General features: G+C 62.6%; 2 protein-coding genes across 2 annotated transcripts in view; one reads left to right on the forward strand and one right to left on the reverse strand.

The window, feature by feature from the left end:
- Window position 1: 1 nt before the first annotated feature.
- Window positions 2-1,149, forward strand: LOC308528766 (protein FAM24A-like; the record flags this gene model as incomplete). Its single annotated transcript, XM_081104543.1, has 2 exons — window positions 2-93; window positions 960-1,149. 2 exons carry the CDS (start codon window positions 2-4, stop codon window positions 1,147-1,149), a joined length of 282 nt encoding a protein of 93 aa, XP_080960669.1.
- Window positions 1,150-2,677: 1,528 nt separating this feature from the next.
- Window positions 2,678-15,271, reverse strand: part of LOC308528767 (scavenger receptor cysteine-rich domain-containing protein DMBT1) — a gene marked incomplete at its 5' end in the record, with an annotated part of 40,079 nt that continues 27,485 nt past the window's right edge. The window contains 13 exons of the mRNA XM_081104544.1: window positions 2,678-3,009; window positions 3,504-3,886; window positions 5,086-5,261; window positions 5,711-5,743; window positions 8,644-8,955; window positions 9,525-9,563; window positions 10,574-10,615; window positions 11,018-11,062; window positions 11,205-11,237; window positions 11,719-11,748; window positions 12,957-13,271; window positions 13,993-14,037; window positions 14,497-14,535. Of these exons, the coding sequence (XP_080960670.1) occupies window positions 2,712-3,009; window positions 3,504-3,886; window positions 5,086-5,261; window positions 5,711-5,743; window positions 8,644-8,955; window positions 9,525-9,563; window positions 10,574-10,615; window positions 11,018-11,062; window positions 11,205-11,237; window positions 11,719-11,748; window positions 12,957-13,271; window positions 13,993-14,037; window positions 14,497-14,535 (1,790 nt within the window). The 3' untranslated portion in view covers window positions 2,678-2,711. The remainder of the gene's footprint in view (window positions 3,010-3,503; window positions 3,887-5,085; window positions 5,262-5,710; window positions 5,744-8,643; window positions 8,956-9,524; window positions 9,564-10,573; window positions 10,616-11,017; window positions 11,063-11,204; window positions 11,238-11,718; window positions 11,749-12,956; window positions 13,272-13,992; window positions 14,038-14,496; window positions 14,536-15,271) is intronic.

Below are 15,271 nucleotides of genomic sequence, written 5' to 3' on the forward strand. Positions count from 1 at the left end.
CATGATCAGCATTGGCACCGGCATCCTGGTGGCCCTGCTCGCGCTGATAGGTGTCATCAGCTGTCTTTACTTCAAAGTGGCCAAGGCATTGAAGTAAGTGACATGGTAAGAGTGGCCACCCCCCTCACACGGGCCCCTGGGCTGAGCTGGAGCAGGGCACGCCCTGCCCTGGGCCGCCCCCCGGGGGTCAGGAACAGGGCAGCTGGGAATAGGCAGAGGCAGGTGAGCATGGAATCCTGGCCCTTCCCCTCGGGGCCGGGCTGTGAGCTCACACTGAGGTTCCCAGTGGGCGGGCGGCTCTGGGTCAGCGCTGTCCACTGCCTGGGCCTCAGGAAGCTGCCCCTCCACGGGGACTCACACCCTGGCCAGACTCTGCAGACTGAGGACTGCGGGGCAGGCGCGTGGGAGCCTCTGCCTCGGTTCGCCCAGAGGCGGGCTCGGTTGGTCTCCCCAGCCCGAGCTCAGAGCTCCCGGGTTCCCTCCTCCATCGCCCATGGCCTTGGGGACAGGGAGGTGCCTGTAGGCGTGGGGAGCCGAGCTGGTGAAGATCCGGGGACACCAGAGAAGGAGGGGAGCTCAGGCAGGTCATTCAGTTGTGGGGAGAGGACCCTTCAAATGTGGGAGGTTCGCTGGCAGAAGCCGTGGAGCTCCTGTTCTAGGGAGGGAGGCTGTGCACTAGGTCAATCCAGAACCCGGGGCAGCTGAAGGGCGCCTGCCCCCCGACCCGGGCTCCGCAGTTGGGGCCTCAGCCGCTGGGGAGCCGCACTGGCAGCCCCTCTCCCTGTGTGCTGGGTCTGGCCTGGCATCTCTGGAGTCTTGGAGAGCATGTGACCCAGGAGCCTGGGCAGTGCAGCGCTTTCCTCTCAGGCTGGGCCGCCCCAGACTCCCGGCACCCTGACCGCGGGCACAGGCGGGCTGAGAGGGGGTTCTAATCCCTCCTGTGTGTCTCTTTTCTTAAGAGTTTCAAAACCACCTTTTTGTTTGGCCTTAAAAAATCATCCATCCGTGGTCACCCAGGACAAGATCACCGCGGCCCCGTCCATCACCACCGGCTACTACCCCAACCTCCAGTTCTGCGAGGAGTGCCCCTTGTTCACCGACTTCGACTGCCTGCCACCATGCTTCTGCGATGTGAACGAGGGCCTCTGACTCAGGTGGGCACGGATCCTTCAGGAGCCATCTTTCCTTCTTAGTAGCATGTTTTATTATTCAAGTCAAGTTTTGTAGTGTGTATATTATGTACTGTGTAACGTATTTATGTGCTTTTGAATAAATGCAGTATTGAAACAACCCTCTCTGCCTCAGGGATGTTTGTTGATGTTAGGTTACAAATGTTCTTAAATTTGTGTATTACCCACTTTGCAACCTGGCAACTAGCTTGTAATAATATCATATTGCCATGTAAGGAGAGTGAGAGTAGAATGGATGGATGGATGGATGGATGGACGGATGGATGGACGGATGGATGGGTGGACAGGTGGGTTGGTGGGTGGATGGGTGGATGGGAAGATGGGTAGATGGATGGATGGGTGGATGAATGGATGGGAGGATGGATGGATGAATGGGTGGGTGGGTGGATGGATGGATGGATGGATGGATGGATGGGTGGGTGGATGGATGGATGGGTGGATGGATGGATGGATGGATGGGAGGATGGATGGATGAATGGGTGGTTGGGTGGATGGATGGATGGATGGATGGATGGGTGGATGGATGGATGGATGGGAGGATGGATGGATGGATGGGAGGATGGATGGATGGGAGTATGGATGGATGAATGGGTGGGTGGATGGATGGATGGATGGATGGATGGATGGATGAATGACTGGATGGATGGATGAATGACTGGATGGATGGATGAATGGATGGATGGTTGGTTGGATGGATGTATGGATGGGAGGATGGGTGGATGGATGGATGGATGGATGGATAGATGGATGGATGAACAAATGGAAGAGGGCTGCCCCACACTCCTCTTAAGCACGACTTCCCGATGTCACAGGTGCTAGACCTCCCACTACAGCCCCAGTCTCATCTTGGAGACCGGATTCCTTTCTCTCATCTGCCAAACGCAGTGCCAGGGACTTGAATTCACCTGCTTCAGGCTCTCGGGACATGGCCAGCTAGAGATTTGTGGACGCTGAACCTGTACTTTCTGCTTCCTCCCCGTCCTGTGTCACCCCCTCCCCTCCCTCACGGTCAGCACCCTGGCAGCATCCAAGTGACCCAGCTGGACCCTGAGTCGGCCCAGATGCCATCCCCCACCCAACTTGATTCTTTGGACCCCCACAGGCTTTAGTGTTTAGAGAAGGGCAGTGAAGGCTTTAGGGTCAATGACGTTACCCGCTTCATGATCTGGACATGTCACAGGGCATAGGCCCAATTCCCAGTCAGGGCCAGGAGGAGGTCCCCAGTGCCCACTGTGTGCCAGGGCCGGGGGTGCCTGTGAAGAGCGTTCGCTGGTGCCATCCCCAGGGCCTCCGGACTCGGTGGAGGAGAGCACGCACTCACTGGCGGGGATGGCTGACACACAGCCACAGCGGCTGTGCTCACACCGCTCCCCCGATGCTGAACAGTTTCAGACAACGATCAAGTGCTCGAGAGCGAAGAGTCAGAAAACGCAAGGATCTGATTTACCAAACGCATCGCTTTACTGAAGAAGAGTACAAGGGGCTGCTAGTCCCTCACAGGTTGTGGGGAGACCGGAGAAATCACGCCACGCCCTGGCTCCCCTCAGTTCCTCTGCGGATTTGCAGGGGCCCCAGCACCCGGAGACGCCCTGCCTGCTCCCCCGGGGCCACCACAGGGCCCGTGCCCCTCCGGCTCCGGCCCCGCCCAGCACAGCCCTGGGAGCAGCGGGAGGAGGGGTCGCCCGCTTTGCACACGGCGACCTCGCACCGCAGGTAGACCACCTCGTAGCCAGGGAGGAAGCTGAAGGCATTGAACTTGAATTGGGCCATGTTCCTCTGGTGAGAGGGGAGGCTGACATAGGTGTCATCTGCGACGCACCTGGGGGAAGGGCCCACACCGGGAGGTTAACGGAGAGCACAGGTGAGTCACTCCGGCTCCGCAATCAGGCTGGGACCCAGACCTCCGCGTTCTAAATGGGGGTCTTCCCACCACCCCTTTCTCTGTTTTATGAAAAAATGTTTACAGCCCGGCCGGTGTGGCTCAGTGATTGAGCATCGGCCTATGAACCAGGAGGTCCCGGTGCGATTCCCAGTCCGGGCACAGGCCCAGGTTTCGGGCTCCATCCCAGTGGGGGGTGTGCAGGAGGCAGCTGACCAATGATTCTCTCTCATCATGGATGTCTCTCTCTCTCTCTCTCCCTCTCCCTTCCTCTCTGAAATCAATAAAACTATGTCTTTAAAAAGGGTCTATCATTTCAAACCATCGCGTGCTCGTGCTGCCATCATTGCCCAGGGGGTTGTTTCTGACCCGAAGGCCCCCTCCCCAGGAGCCGCGGGAATGCAGCCGCCCAGCCCAGCGGCCCCTCTCCTCACCCTTGCCGGATCAAGTCGTACTTGACAGTTGCAAAATCATGGGGGTCTGGAGAAGCCACACAGGTGTCCACAGAGACCCTCAGGCTGGGGTCGGGGCTGCGCAGCGTGGCCTGCAGGAACACCTCCTCCCTCTGGCCAGCGTCCTCGGGCCCCGCGCTCCCCACAGGCGGGGCCACGGGCAGCTGGAGGAACGCCGCGGACACCTCATAGGCAGCGCCCCGCCTCGGCTCGGCAGCCCCAGGAACAAGTTCAGCTGCCGACGGGCTGTCCACGGAGCAGGTGAACGTCAGCTGGGGCACCCGGTGCCGCACGGTGAGGTGGCCGGGGGCGCCCCACGGCCGGCCGCGGAGGGAGTTGGAGTGGCTGAGGGAGCCGCGGCTTTCCTGGGAGGGCGGAGGAGAAGGAGGAGGCCCAGCCTGGGCATCTCGCTGGGAGCACATCACGTTAAGCGCACGAGAAAACGGCGCTGGGATTGTACACTCGGCGCCTTCGGTGGTCCTGTCTCCATGCCAGTGACAGTGTTTGTGACACAAGCAGGTGGTTAAGGACAAGGAGGTAAACAGAGGCATTTCATTGTACATACATGTCCAAGGTATTTACTGTCTAGAATGGAAAACAGAGCCAGCTACTGGGTTAGAAACACAGCACACAGACAGACAGACAGACAGACAGGTCCTCAGGCCTCCCCCAGCCCAGCACCGTGGCTTGCATGTGGCAGGTGTGCACTAATCTATCTATATACATAAAGGCCTAAGTGACTGTTATGATGGAACGGCCTGATCAACCGGAACACCGGCCGGTCGCTACGACGTGCACTGACCACCAGGGGGCAGATGCTCAACGCAGGAGCTGTCCCCTGGTGGTCAGTGTGCTCCCACAGCCAACCTTCCTCGGCTGGCCAACCTCCCATGGTCCCCCCCCCCCCCCCCAGCCAGCTGGCCCCGATTGGCCCCGATTGGGACTGGGTGAGACAACAATCACCAGCCAGACTGAGGGACCCCAACCATGCACGAATTCGTGCACCCAGCCTCTAGTACTGAATAAAGAAGGGTGTTGTAAAAAATACTTTGGAGCTAAAGGAATAGCTCCCATCCACCCACCCCCCATCCACCCATGCACCCACCCACCCATCCATCCATCCACTCATCCACCCATCCATCCATCCCCCATCCATCCCTCCTCCACCCACCCATTCATCCCCCCAGTCATCCATCCACCCCCATCCATCCATCCACCCACCCACCCACCTATCCACCCACCCATTCATCATCCACCCCCATCCATCCATCCACCCCCCCATCCACCTACCCCCCATCCATCCACACGCCATCCATCCACTCCTCCATCCATCCACCCACCCACCCACCCACCCACCAGCACTCGGCACCTGTTACTGTCGATTCCAAATTCAGTCTGGACCCCACAGTCCCCATTGGAAGGGAAGTCTCAGGTAAGTTGGGGAGCCATGGCAGGTCTCACGGAACTCAGGAATAAAGCCACCGCTCGTGCCTTCCCTGTCCCCACCAGGTGTGTAATAGGCGCTGACTTTTCCCAGCACAGAGGGCGCCGCCGGCCGTCTCACCTGTCGGACGGTGCCGCAGTGGCCGTAGGGGACGCTGAAGATGAGGAAGCGCCCCGCGACGTGAGGGCGACACTGCTCGTCGTTCAGGTGGACGTCCCAGGAGGAGTAGCCCAGCCTCCGCAGGTAGCCGCGGTCCACCGTGACCCGGAAAAGGTGAGGCAAGCAGGACAGCTGGGCTGCGGGGCGGGGCGGCAGGAGCTCACACAGGGAGCCCGGTCCCCTGGGCGGGAGGCCAGGGCTGTGGGCAAAGTACCCACGTGCCCTGCGCTGGCTCAGCTCTCAGCACCCCCCGCTTTTGACTTGACTTTCCCGGACTTCATCGCCCCCTTTCCCAAAGTCACACCATGGGGAACCCAGCCCACAGCATGCGGCCCGCAGGGAGTCAGGGCCTCTGAGGAGCTAAAGCTAAAGGACAGCTCGTTCCACGGGACACACGTGGGCCTGAGCATCTGCGGCCGGAGAAAGAGCAGCAGCCGGGGGCGGGCAGGTGCCAAGGGGCTTCCTCCCCGGCCTCCCGACGCCCAGGGAGTGGAGGGACACGGAGGCCTCAGTGAGACCCGGAGGCTGCGCCCCCCCCCCACACACCCACCCCCCGAGCCTCGGATCCGGTTGGGGAGGAAGTTACCGTGGTCCCTGGGCGCAGCCGGGCGGGCTCCACCTGCAGAGGGAGAAGGAGGAGAGGCAGGTCAAGCTGAGGCAGCGGCAGCCTGAGAGCGGGGACCGGGGGTGAGAGCGGGGACTGGGGGTGAGAGCGGGGAACGGGCTTGAGATGCGGGGAACAGGGGTGAGAGTGGGGACCGGGGGTGAGAGCGGGGAACGGGCTTGAGGTGCGGGGAACGGGGGTGAGAGCGGGGAACGGGGGTGAGAGCGGGGAACGGGCTTGAGATGCGGGGAACGGGTGTGAGATGCGGGCAACGGGTGTGAGATGCGGGGAACGGGGGTGAGAGCGGGGAACGGGGGTGAGAGCGGGGACCGGGCGTGAGAGCGGGGAACGGGGGTGAGAGCGGGGAACGGGCGTGAGAGCGGGGACCGGGGGTGAGAGCGGGGACCGGGGGTGAGAGCGGGGAACGGGGGTGAGAGCGGGGAACGGGCTTGAGATGCGGGGAACGGGGGTGAGAGCGGGGACCGGGGGTGAGAGCGGGGAACGGGCTTGAGATGCGGGGAACGGGGGTGAGAGCGGGGAACGGGCGTGAGAGCGGGGAACGGGCTTGAGATGCGGGGAACGGGTGTGAGATGCGGGGAACGGGTGTGAGATGCGGGGAACGGGGGTGAGAGCGGGGAACGGGGGTGAGAGCGGGGAACGGGGGTGAGAGCGGGGAACGGGCTTGAGATGCGGGGAACGGGTGTGAGATGCGGGGAACGGGTGTGAGATGCGGGGAACGGGGGTGAGAGCGGGGAACGGGGGTGAGAGCGGGGAACGGGCGTGAGAGCGGGGACCGGGGGTGAGAGCGGGGAACGGGGGTGAGAGCGGGGAACGGGCGTGAGAGCGGGGAACGGGGGTGAGAGCGGGGACCGGGGGTGAGAGCGGGGAACGGGGGTGAGAGCGGGGAACGGGGGTGAGAGCGGGGAACGGGGGTGAGATGCGGGAACGGGCTTGAGATGCGGGGGAACGGGTGTGAGATGCGGGGAACGGGTGTGAGATGCGGGGAACGGGTGTGAGATGCGGGGAACGGGGGTGAGATGCGGGGAACGGGGGTGAGATGCGGGGAACGGGCGTGAGATGCGGGGAACGGGTGTGAGATGCGGGAACGGGTGTGAGATGCGGGGAACGGGCTTGAGATGCGGGGAACGGGTGTGAGATGCGGGAACGGGTGTGAGATGCGGGGAACGGGGGTGAGATGCGGGGAACGGGTGTGAGATTCGGGGAACGGGCGCTGGACTAGCCGCTAGGGCTGGGTCCAAGGGCATGAGAGCGCTCGGGCGATGCCCAGGAAGGGGAGCCGAGGGGAGGGTGCCCGCTGCGTGGAGGGCTGTCGAGGACACGGTGCCCTCGACAGGAGGGTTTGCTGGAGCGAGAGAACGGCAAACGCCGGCTTTGCCGCTGAGAAACAGTCACATCCGAGCGCCGGGGTGTCCCTGCCCGGCCGTGGCCCACGCAGAACTCTGGCCCGGGAGCAGGAAGGGTGGGCGGGCAACGGCCAGCCCGGGGCCAGGGCGGGGCAGGAGTGCGGCCAGACTCCCACAACCGCCTTGGACACCCTCGGCCCCACCCCCGGTCCTGCCGAGAAGGCAACCCCTGGGGTCAATCCAAGAGCGAGAAGGGAGGGCCGTGCACCTGTCCCCGCAGCGGGGTGGGAGTGGGGGGCGGGGCTGGGACCGCAAGAGACACAAGAAAACGGCGAGGAAGGCTCTGAAGGTGGAGCCCCGGCCCGGCCCGCGGAGATCAGGGCTCCGGCAGGGGTCACGGTTGCCTCAAGGGGACCCCGACCTGTTTGATTTGGGCCCCGTTTCTCTGCAAAACCAGAGCAACGCCCACGTCAAGGTAAAGGCAACGGCGGCGCCTTCTCTACCTTGTTTGCCTAGAAAGTACCAGGGATGGAACCCGCCAGGTGAACTCGGCTGTTCACCAAACTTAGGACCCGTAACCCGAGACCCGCGCGGGTAAACCCCGGGCGCGCACAGGAGGCGCCACAGAGGCGGTCAGGGCCCAAGGCGGGTGTTGGGAGGTGACACAGAAATTGCAGGAAAGGCATCGGATGACGAGGACTCAAGAGGAGCTAGGACATTGTAGGGCCTGGCTCCAGAGGGCGTGGCCTGGCTCCGGAGGGCGTGGCCTGGCTTCAGAGGGCGTGGCCTGGCTTCGGAGGGCGGGGCCTGGCTTTGGAGGGCGTGGCCTGGCTTCGGAGGGCGGGGCCTGGCTTTGGAGGGCGTGGCCTGGCTTCGGAGGGCGGGGCCTAGCTCTGGAGGGCGGGGCCTGGCGTCAGAGGGCGGGGCCTGGCTCCGGAGGTTCGGGGCCCGGGAAGCAGGCAGCCAGGACTGCGCCCCGCCGCCTTGGCATCAGGAAAGGCACCTCGATAGACTGTCCGCCCAGCCGTTCTGTCCTTAGTCACTTCCTCCGCGGCCTCTTGGCCTCTGCGCTCTGTTTCAGAACGAACCCTGCTCTGCGCTGCAACCGGCAGACGCGGTTCAGAAACGCCAAGGCCGCCCGCAGCCTGGCGCTGGCTGAGGTCCACTGTGAACCGGGAGGTCGGGGCACAGGCCCGGGCTGCGGGCTCCATCCCCAAGGCGGGCGCGCAGGAGGCAGGGATCCGATCTGTGATTCCCTCTCATCATGGATGTTTCTCTCCCTCTCCCCTTCTCCCTCCCCGTCTCTGAAACGAGTAACAGTGTATTTTAAAGCCCCCGAAGCTGTAGGATGAAACAGTGCCAGCTGTGCTCTCCTGTCCTAGAACCTGGCGCTCGGCCAGCCTGCTAGTCCCTGGGCGGCGAGTCCTGAGGTTCGGGCGCTTGGAGAGGAAAGAAGGGCAGAGCCTGGGAGGCCCCGGGCGGGGGAGGGGCCCGGGGAGGGTGCTGGGTGGTGGGGGCGGGGTGGGGGGTAGGGGGGCCCTCCCGCGGTACCTGCGCAGACCACGCCTGCGTCCTCGCGGTGCCGGCAGTGGTGCCGGGTCCAGCCGGCGTGCGCGCAGCTCCCCAGCGCGTCCTCGGCGCCCGCGCAGCGCACCCGGTCCAGCAGGATGGGCCCGGCGCCGGGGCCGAAGCGGGCGCGCCCCGGGGCGCTGAGCGCGCGGCCGCAGCCCAGGAGGCGGCACACGACGCGGGCGTTGCGGAGGCTCCAGCCGTCGTCGCACACGGTGCCCCACGCGCCCTGGTGCCAGACCTCCACGCGGCCCTCGCAGGGGTCGTGCCCGCCCGCCAGGCGCAGGGTCCGGTCTGCGGGCGAGGGAGCCAGTGTCAGCGGGCACGGTGCCCCCCGACCCCTGGGGGTCCCTTGCCGGGTACAATGGGAACCAGTCCCCCTGCGCTCAGAGCCCGGTGTGTCCTTTCTCCCCCCTTCTCCCCCCCGCCCCCTTCTCTCTGTGGATCTTTCACAAAAAGCAAAACCTCATGAACTGGACCCTCAGGCCCCGGCCCTGATGGCGGCCTGCTTCTCCGGGTCCCTGAGCTCAGTCCACACAAGCAGCCAAACACCCGAAGGAAAGCAAACAGCGCGGGTTCAGCACCTTAGCTCCGGGGTGGGCCCCCCTGGGAGCCGTGAGGAATGCAGAACCCGGGTCCACCCGGGGCCCCGAGTCCATGTCTCACTGTACCAAGTGCCCGGCCACTCAGGGCACGTGGGCGATGGGCATCGCTGGGCGGCTCCATGCTGGCCCCCCTCCCCCATCCCGCCCCTCCCTGTCCCCCCAGCTGCCTCTGTTCACAACTATAACCCTGACTGGGAGCCGGGAGTGTTGGCTCTGCTGGGAGCTCGCTGGGCGCAGACAGCAGAGGAGCCAGCGTACCTGGCGGCGGGCGCTCTTGGCCTGAGGTGGGGGCTGTCTCTGCAAACAAAGAAGAACCAACTCAAACGCCCACAGTTGGCAGAACCCGGGGAGCGGTGGGCAGAAGCTGTCCCAGCCGGTTCTCCAGGCGCCAGAGTCTAGTGCGCGTTGGGGTGGCGGCAGGTCACGCACTGCCCGTGAGGTGGGTGTGGGCCTGGCCTTCTGGCCGCCAGGGCACAGCTGCTTAAGGCTGTGCAACCAGCGGGCAAAGGCTGTCCCTGGTCGGGCACCAGCCTGTCCGGATGAGCAGAGAGCGCCAGCAGCTGCATGCCCCTGGGAGGGAGGCTGGGCCTTCGCTTACGGTGGGTTGTACTGTGGGCAACTCTTGGGTACAGTATGGGCCACGCTGATGGATGCTCAGCTATGGCTGCCCATCAGCTCTGCGACGGGGAGGCCCTGGCACAGGAACCACGACCCCTGCAAGGACCCCCGGCTGGGAGCAAGCCGCCCGGAGTTCCTGCCCTGATGCCAGATAATCCAGTTCCTCCCGAACGTCCCCCAAAGCCGCCTCCCAGCACTGAGCTCAGAGGAAGCGGAACCTTTCGTAGTTCAGCTCCAGGCCCAGATGAGCCACAGAACCAGCCACGGCTGCTGACATCAGGACCAGCTTCCTGGAATAATGACCCCTGTCCCGGTGCCGCCACTCAATCAGGGGGACCCCGACCCCGAGAGGCCACACCGGAAAGTTGCAGAACGTTCTATCGAGATCTTCCCCTGGGGCCTCCCTGACTTCTCCCCCTTAAAGCCCTCAGGACGAGGACCCAGTGCCCTCCCTCCCCCGCCCCCCAGGCACCTTACCCACAGCTTCCTCGCCCCCCAGCTCCCAGGGCCCCTCCGTTGCCTCCGTCACTTGTTTGCTGAGCCCATTTCCCCTCGGAATCACTTCGACCCCGTGATCCCCCCAATCCATGCTCTCTCTAAAACTAGTTGGTACAAATGCCCGTTTGTCAAACAGAAAGAGGGAGAGTGGATCGTGTTTAACTGAGGAGACGGGACAGCAGGAAACCTACCGGAGGGGGCATCCGCGGCGGCGGCAGCGGTGGACGGGGCGTCTGTGTGGACACAGGGAAGGGACACTCACACATGCGGGAAAGGACACTCCTGTGCCTTTTCTCCGATGTTGACTTTGTGGACAAAACAGCCACTAATGCCAGCCGGTGGGGCTCAAGGGCTGAGCGTCCACCTGTGAACCAGGAGGTCGGGGTTCGATTCCCGGTCAGGGCACAGGCCTGGGTTGTGGGCTCCAAGCCCAGGAGGGCGCGTGCGGGAGGCAGCCCATCCAGGATTCTCTCATCATTGATGTTTCCCTCTCCCTCTCCCTTCCTCTCTGGCATCAATCAGAATCTATATTTTTAAAAATGGTCCCTCCACAGCAGACCATTCTCTAACTAGAACATGAGTAGGAAGCTGGTCGCGTGGATTTGAACGTCGTGGTTGCGGCGAGCAAGACTTACCGGGTGGGGGTGGGGAGGTCCTGTCTGTGGCGCTGGTGGAGGCACCTGCAGAAAGAGGAGGGGGGCTCACACCCCAGCCAGGGGACCCCGAGTTCTGTCTGTACTGAGTCTGCTGGGGACGCGCCCATGAGCAGCCCAGTCTGACAGCGGAGCGGCAAGGAGGGCCCCTCAGGCAGACAGGGTTTACCTGGTGTGGGGGTCGGGGCCGTGGACACGGGAGCTGCAAGTGAACAGAAACACGATGGCAATGAGACAGCCGTCCGGGCCCAGTGACTCTGACAGATGCGGGAGGCGTAAGGCGGCTGTCCTGCTTCCCCGACAGGGTCCACACAGCCACCTCCACCCCTTCCACTGCCCCCTGGCCACCCCTCCACCCTCGGGGCTCCATTCCTCTCGCTGCCTTGAAGGTCGAGGGCAACACCATTGCTCCAAGTCTCCCCACCGTGTGTGGGTAACTGACCAGGACTCTGCAGACCTCAGAGCCAGGAGGCACAGTTCAAATCCTGGTCCCGCACAGGCTGGGCTGCGGGTTTGATCCCCAGTAGGGGGCGTGCAGGAGGCAGCCGATCCAGGATTCTCTCTCATCACTGATGCGTCTCTCTCTCTCTCTCTCTCTCTCTCTCTCTCTCTCTCTCTCTCTCCCTTCCTCTCTGAAATCAATAAAAATACCTTTTTTAAAGCAAGAAAGAAAATAAAATTACCAGGTGGGGTGGTTATTCCTGAGGCTGATGCTGAAAGTGTCAAACAGAACAGAAATGAAAATAAGATAAAATCCAAACAAAACCCCCACCCACCAACAGGAAATGTAGCCGATACTTCTTTATCTAAAACAGATATTCCTCAGAGACACTACAGTTACATAAAGGTGACTTCCGAATGCGAATTAAACATAAGAAAGGGCTCGTGGATGAGACTGGAACGGGGATCAGGGTGCACATGCCCAGGCTGTGGGCTCCATCCCCAGTGGGGGGCGCGCAGGAGGCAGCCAATCCGTGATTCTCTCATCATTGATGTTTCTCTCTCTCTCCCCCCCTTCTTCTCTGAAATCAATAAAAAGAGAGAGATATTTAAAACAAAACAAAACTCAGGGACCATAAAGTGTGATGGAAACTTCCTCGTCCTTGTCTTCATCTCACCCATCGGAACCTCATCTCCACCGGCCCTCCAGGTGGGGTGGGGGTGGGAGGCGGCCCTGGGCTGCGGAGGGACCTGGAGGGGGTGGGAGCCGCAGATGTCAGCTCCACACGTTGCTTAGCAACAACAGGTGAGAACCAGGCATACTGGGTTCATTCAGCTTTTCCGAAGGTTGCATAACTGTTTCCGGCGGCAAGGAGCCCCCACGCTGGCCCTCGGGGAGGCTGCAGAGGCCTCGGGCAGCTCTCGCTCCACAGAAAACCTCCACGAGAAGGTGATGAGACTCGCACCCAGAAAAGCTGCTCCCGGAACCCCAAACCTTCCCGGCAGGGGCGCAGCTCCCGGGTCCCCAGGTTTGTTTTTTAAATATATTGTTATTGATGTCAGAGAGGAAGGGAGAGGGAGCGAGAGATGAAACATCCATGATGAGAGAGAATCATGGACCGGCTGCCTCCTGCACACCCCACAACTCAGGCCTGTGCCCTGACTGGGAATCGGACCCTGACCTCCTGGTTCACAGGTCAACGCTCAACCACTGAGCCACACGGCCGGGCCTGTGTATGCGTTTGCTGCTGGGATCTGGGCCAGGGGACAGGCTGTGACACTGGGCACGCTCGAACTCCTGCGACCAGGTCCTGGGGTGCTAAGTCTGAGGGCTCCCGGGACAAGGACTGGTCACGCTGACACTGGGAAAATTCTAGGGAACGGGGCCCAGGCGCTCCCTGACCTGGCCCGAGGCTTTCCCGCCTGGCGGACACGCCCTGCTGCCCGGAGGGAAGCGGTGCGGGGTGCGGGGTCCCCATACCTGCGCAGACGGCCCCGGCGTCCTCCTGGTGCCCGCAGTTGTGCACCGACAGGCCGAGGTGGTGGCAGCGCCCCAGGCTGGTCTCGCTGCCCGTGCACCACACGTCGTCCAGGAAGATGGGGCCGGAGCCAGCCCCAAACAGCCCGCTCCTCGGGGCCGCCAGGGCCGCCCCGCAGCCCAGCTGCCGGCACACCACCTGGGCGGCGGGCAGGCCCCACAGGTCGTCGCACACGGTCCCCCAGGCGCCGTCATGGTGGATCTCCACGCGGCCCTCGCACCGGCTCCGCCCGGCCGCCAGCCTCACCACGGGCAGATCTGCGGACAGGTTTCCGTTAGCGGTTCCTACCCGGTGCTCGCTGTCCGGGTAGCACGCGGCCCCGGGGACACCCTGGGCCTGACTCTCTTGTATCTGAGATCTGGCACAAACTACAACCTCCTCCTCACGGCCGCTCCTGTCCGGGAGCCCAGCCACGCGCTGGCTGCATAGGGGGCTCAGGCCTCTAACACCACTGCTTCGTCCTCTTTGGGTGCCATTTTTTAGGCTGTTTCTTAAAAAATTCAAAAGCCCTGGGCCTTGGGCTTTGCATGTCTAAGCCAGGGCCCTTTTAGAACATGGTGAAATTCTTAGAACAAAATCAATTTTACTTTCCTTGAACTTAGACGTTACAAGGCGTTTACTGGAGGAGGTTGGGGTGGGAACGGCCAGCAGAGGGAGAGGGTGAGGAAGTGGCCGGGTGACCCGACCCCTGGACCCAAGGCAGGTGGTCCTCAGATGCCGAGCCACAGAGGTCGGGGCGGTTCTGAGGGTCCCGTGGAGAAGGGCCCGTGTCTGCCCTGTGAGGGTCGGGGCCTTCCTGATGCTACAAGGGCGGGCGGACTTGAGTCTCCTTGGCGAGGAGAGACCACGCTGCACTGGCTGGCCGCTGGTGGGCACACGCCTGTTTCACGCAGCCCCGGGGCCACGGCAGTCATGTTGGCTACAGATGCCGGGACCGGCCTAAGAAACGCCGTCACAGAATGTAACGATGGACGGTACCTAGTGGGTGGGAACCCCGTGGCTGCTCCCCAGGAGCCGAAGAAACTGCACGGAGAAAAGAAAAACACGCATCAGCATGTCCCAAACAAACAGCGAAACCTCATGCTCTTCTCAAAGGCCATCGAAACCACATGCGTGAGTTTGCCTTTAGTGACATCAGAGAGAAAGGGAGGGAGAGGGAGAGAGAAGCATCAATGATGACAGAGGGTCACGGATCAGCCGCCTCCTGCTCGCCCCACACTGGGGATGGAGCCCCCAACCTGGGCCTGTGCCCTGACCGGGAATCGAACCCTGACCTCCTGGGTCCTAGGTCGACGCTCAACCCCTGAGCCGTGTCAGGCCCACCTTCTTAATAACATTCGGGAAGATTCCATACTGTCCTGGTCACTTTTTAAAATTCTAATGGTGGTAAAATACACATCACACTTTCTCCCTCAGAAACGCCGGAGGTGTCCTGAGCCGAGACTCTGCCAAGGGAGGCCGTGGGCGAGAAGGCAAGCTCACCTGTCAGTGTGGGCACCTCTGTCGGCTCCGGAGAGGGTGCTGAGGACGGAGAGAAGACGGGAGAAGCAAGTCACACCGAGGTGCCGTCAGCGTGGGCGGCCCCGTGAGTCACCCACAGTTTCTGAGTTTAAATGGATCCCCCAAGTCCCTTCTCTGTGGGGACCTCCCTCCATCGCCCGAATGGCGTGTCCACCGCCGACTGACACAAGCTCAAGAAAGGCAAAGCGCGGTGGTGGACAGATATTCCTCAAAAACAGACGCACGCCAGCCCAGCTGATGGCTCAGTGGTTAGAGCATCGGCCTGCAGCCTGAAGGGTCACGGGTTCGATCCCTGGCCCAGTCAGGGCGCATGCAGGAGGCAACCAATCCATGTCTCTCTCACACTGATGTTTTTCTCTCTGTGTGTCTCTCCCCATTCCTTCCACTCTCTCTAAAAATCAATGGAAAAATATTCCCAGGTGAGGATCAACACCACCACCACCAGAGCCACCACCAGAACCACCACCAGAACCACCACCAGAACCACCACCAGAACCAGATTACAGTGTGGGAGGTGGTGGGTATGGTGGGAGGCGGGAATGAGGCGTGGGAGGCGGTGGGTATGGGGTGGGAGGCCGGAGTGGGGTGTGGGAGGTGGTGGGTATGGGGTGGGAGGCGGGAGTGGGGTGTGGGAGGCGGTGGGTATGGGGTGGGAGGCGGGAGTGGGGTGTGGGAGGCGGTGGGTATGGTGGGAGGCGGGAATGGGGTGTGGGAGGCAGTGGGTATGGGGTGGGAA

Source organism: Myotis nattereri (genome assembly GCF_964212035.1).
Source record: "Myotis nattereri genome assembly, chromosome: 13".
NCBI classification, from domain to species: domain Eukaryota; kingdom Metazoa; phylum Chordata; class Mammalia; order Chiroptera; family Vespertilionidae; genus Myotis; species Myotis nattereri.